This window comes from Rosa chinensis, chromosome 2 (assembly GCF_002994745.2).
Source record: "Rosa chinensis cultivar Old Blush chromosome 2, RchiOBHm-V2, whole genome shotgun sequence".
In the NCBI taxonomy this organism is placed as follows: domain Eukaryota; kingdom Viridiplantae; phylum Streptophyta; class Magnoliopsida; order Rosales; family Rosaceae; genus Rosa; species Rosa chinensis.
In genome coordinates this window covers 31124829-31128665 of record NC_037089.1, presented here as the reverse complement: position 1 = coordinate 31128665, position 3837 = coordinate 31124829, and the positions used below count along the sequence as shown (strand labels likewise).

At 45.4% G+C, this 3837-nt stretch overlaps 1 protein-coding gene across 1 annotated transcript; it reads right to left on the bottom strand.

Annotated features, from left to right (window-relative positions):
* Positions 1 to 479: 479 nt before the first annotated feature.
* On the bottom strand, positions 480 to 1229 carry LOC112184110. Its single transcript, XM_024322397.1, has 2 exons — positions 913 to 1229; positions 480 to 681 (listed from the first exon to the last, which is right to left on the bottom strand). Exons 1-2 carry the CDS (start codon positions 1227 to 1229, stop codon positions 480 to 482), a joined length of 519 nt encoding a protein of 172 aa, XP_024178165.1.
* Between the last annotated feature and the right edge of the window lie 2608 nt (positions 1230 to 3837).

Below are 3837 nucleotides of genomic sequence, written 5' to 3'. Positions count from 1 at the left end.
CCCGATGGGAGCTACCTGTAATAGTACCGGAGGCGCTGTGCATTCCATGGATGTCGTGAAACGACTCCATCGATGTCCCGGATGTAAAAGGTCGCAGGGCCTACTTCCTCGATGATCTCGTAAGGGCCTGTCCAGGATGGATCCAATCCCCCGGGCTCTGGGTAAACCTGTTTCATGACCCAGTCCCCCAACTTCAGTGTCAGGGACTGTACCTTGGCATCGTAGTAACGAGCTATTCTCTTCTTGTTTGTGAGATTATGCAAGTGCGCCACATCCCTTCGTTCCTCGAGCAAATCAGCATCGAGCTGTAGGCCCTCTGTGTTGGTACCTGCGTTGAAGTATTCGATCCTGGGACTCTGGATTTGAGTTTCAATGGGGAGAACCGCCTCAGACCCAAAAGCCATGCAGAAAGGGGTCTCTCCAGTAGCCTTAGTCGCCGTGGTCTTGATAGCCCACATCACCTCCGGGAGCTTAGAAGCCTAAAGACCCTTGGCTTCATCGAGCTTCTTCTTCAGTATCTTCTTGATTATCTTGTTGATGGCCTCGACTTGACCGTTGGTCTGGGGGTGAGCCAGGGATGCATAGAGGATTCTGGTGCCTAGGTTCTCAGTGTAAGCCCTTAGTTCATCATTGTCAAACTGGGTGCCATTGTCCGTAACTATGGTGTCCGGGACTCCAAACCTGCAGTAAATGTTTTTCCACAGGAAGTTTTTCACTTTCTCCGTGGTGATAGCGACAAGAGGTTTTGCTTCTACCCACTTTGTTTGGTAGTCAACAGCTACAATGGCGTATTCGAATTGTCCCACTACTGTGGGAAGCTTACTGATCAGGTCCAGGCCCTATTGGTAGAATGGCAAAGGTGCAAGGAGTATGGAGAGAGTAATGGGCGGTGCCCTTAGAATGTTTGCATACATTTGGCACTTGTGGCAAGAACTCGATATTGTTTGGGCTAGGGCCGATATGGTTGGCCAGAAGTATCCTGCCCTCAAGGTCTTGTGTGCAAGAGACCGGGACCCTGCATGGTTACCGCATACACCAGCGTGTATGTCCTTCATTATTTTGTGGCCGTCCTCTAGTGTCACACACTTGAGGTTGGGGAAGCAATGACTTCTCCTGTATAACTTTGCATTCATGATCATGTATTGAGCTGACCTTAATTGGAGTCGCCAGGCCTTAACCTTATCGTCCGGGGCCAGACCGTCAACCATGTACTTCAAAATTGGATCCATCTAGGAGGCAGTGTGGTCCACTGTGAATACTTCTGACACCGTTTTAGAAGTGCTCGGCCTTTCTAGTATTTTGACCTTGGTAGCCCCGTAAGTAGGACTTGGAGAAGTTGCTGCAATCTTAGCAAGGCCGTCTGCTTTGTCATTTTTTGCTCTGGGTATTTGAGTGATGATGTACAAGGCAAATCTTTGAACTAGTGCCCGGGCTAAGGCCTGGTAAAAGGACATGTGGGGCTCTTTTGCTTCAAAGTTACCATTGACCTGGTTCACAACTAATTGGGAATCACTAAAGATATGAAGGTGCTAGACGCCTAGTTCTCGGGCGATTTGTAGACTTACTATGAGTGCCTCGTATTCTGCGACATTGTTGGATGCCTTGAAGGCAAACTTGAGGGCGTACTCGTAGACTTGATCGTCCGGGCTGATTAGCAAGATACCGGCGCCACTTGTCTTTTTGTTAGATGCGCCATCAACATACAATCGCCAAGTGCTTGGTGGGGGTGGGTTCGGGGCTGGCGGTTCAGGTGATCCCGGTGGTGGATCATGAGAGGGAATCAATTCAGAAATAAAATCTGCCGCTGCTTGGCCCTTAATAGCTGTCCGGGGTTGGTACTTGATGTCGAATTCCCCCAACTCGATGGCTCATTTAATTAATGGACTAAATATTGTTTAGTCCTTAAGCTTTTAACCATAAAACACTTTAGTTCCTGACCTTCTAATTTCACACGTTTAGTCCCTGTACTTCAAAATTTCAGACCAATAGGTCATTGCCGTCTAAAAGTCGCAGCGAAATGTCTATTATGCCCTCAGTTTTTTTTTTCAATTAATTAATTATTATTTTTTTTTTAGAAAATGAATTTTTTCCCCTTTCTTTCTTTTTGTTTATTTTTTTCTATTTTTTTTCCCTTTCTTTCTTTCTGTTTGAAAAAAAAGAATAAATAAAATATAAAAAAAGAATAAATAAAAAAGAGAGAAAGGAATAAATTTATTTAAAAAAAAAGAACTAAGGGCATAATAGACATTTCGCCACTACTTTTAGACGGCAATGACCTATTGGTCTGAAATTTTGAAGTACAGGGACTAAATGTGTGAAATTAGAAGGTCATGGACTGAAGTGTTTTATGGTGAAAAGCTCAAGCACTAAACAATATTTAGTCCTTAATTAATCTTCCCGATGTCTCTGGCTTCTGCAAAACCTGTCTCAATGGGTGATTAGTGAAAACGGTGATCGTGTGTGCCTGGAAGTAGTGTCTTAGCTTCCGGGCCGATACCAGGAGGGCCAATGCTATCTTTTCAATGTCCGGGTACCTGGATTCCGCACCAGTGTAACCTTTTCCAGCATAGTACACCGGGTACTCGCAATCGGAATCCCTCTTAATCAGAGCGGAGCTCACGGCTGTCGAAGATGCCGCGAGATATATGTAAAGCATTTCTCCTGGAACAGGTTTGTAAAGTAGAGGTACTTCTGCCAAGTATGCCTTTAGGCTGAGAAAAGCAGCTTCGTGCTCAGCGGTCCAAGCTATTACCTCGACATGCTGGGTTTTCAGTAGCTTGAAGAAAGGAGTACACTTGTCCGTTAGTCTGGAGATGAATCTTGACAAAGCGGCTACCTTACCTGTAAGGGATTGGTCCTCGTTCCTGTAGGTTGGGGATATCATATCTAATATAGCCTACACCTTCTCTGGGTTCGCCTCAATTCCCCTGTGGCTAATGATGTACTCGAGAAACTTCCCTACTTCGACCTCGAAAATTTACTTCTGTGGGTTAAGCCGCATACCGTTGCGTAATATGATAGCGAAGACAATTGATAAGTTGGTTACGTGGTCCTCGGAGGTTAAGCTTTTGACCAGCATATCGTCCACGTATACTTCCATGATAGAACCGATGACCTCTACAAACATGGAGTTGTAGAAGTCATTGATAAGTGGCACATGCATTCTTCAATCCAAAGGGCATGACCTGGTAGCAATAAAGACCTTTGTCTGTGGTGAAAGCAGTGTGCTCCTCGTCTACCGGGTTCATTCAAATTTGGTTGTACCCACTGAACGCATCCATGAAACTGAGTAACTGGTACCCAACGGTGGAGTCGATTAGTTGGTCAATTCGTGGGAGCGGGAAGCTATCCTTAGGGCATGCTCGGTTGAGATTTGTGTAGTCCACACATATGTGCCATGAACCCGGAGATTTCTTTGGTACCATGACCACGTTGGCTAACCACCGGGGATACGTTACTTCCCTGACAAAGTTGATGGCCATCAACTTCTTTACTTCAACCTGAATAGCCCGCTCCTTATCATGTGTGAAGGATCAACGCTTCTGTCTCATCAGTGCTGAGAAAGGAACTGTTTCTACTGAAGAATACGGTAACTGAGAGGCATGATGGGGAGAGAGAGAGAAAGGGACACAAGCATGTATAGTGGTTCACCTTGCTCTAGAGGCAAGGCTACGTCCACTTAGATATTTCTACTATGAGTGAGGCCAAGTGACCTTTGTAGTGATACAAGTATAGGATCATGGATCCATGCATCTCTAAGAAGGGGAGGACTTCCCTTTATAGCTAAAGGAAGTCCCACTCTATTATACATTTCCAATGTGGGATACAACACACATA

What these genes read in the sequence shown, in the direction of transcription:
- LOC112184110 (XM_024322397.1), bottom strand. Translation starts at nt 1,229, where the DNA reads ATGGATCCAATTTTGAAGTACATGGTTGACGGTCTGGCCCCGGACGAT. An exon ending in TCTTGCCACAAGTGCCAAAT is followed by an intron (nt 682 to 912) that starts GTATGCAAACAT and finishes CATTTACTGCAG; the next exon opens with GTTTGGAGTCCCGGACACCA.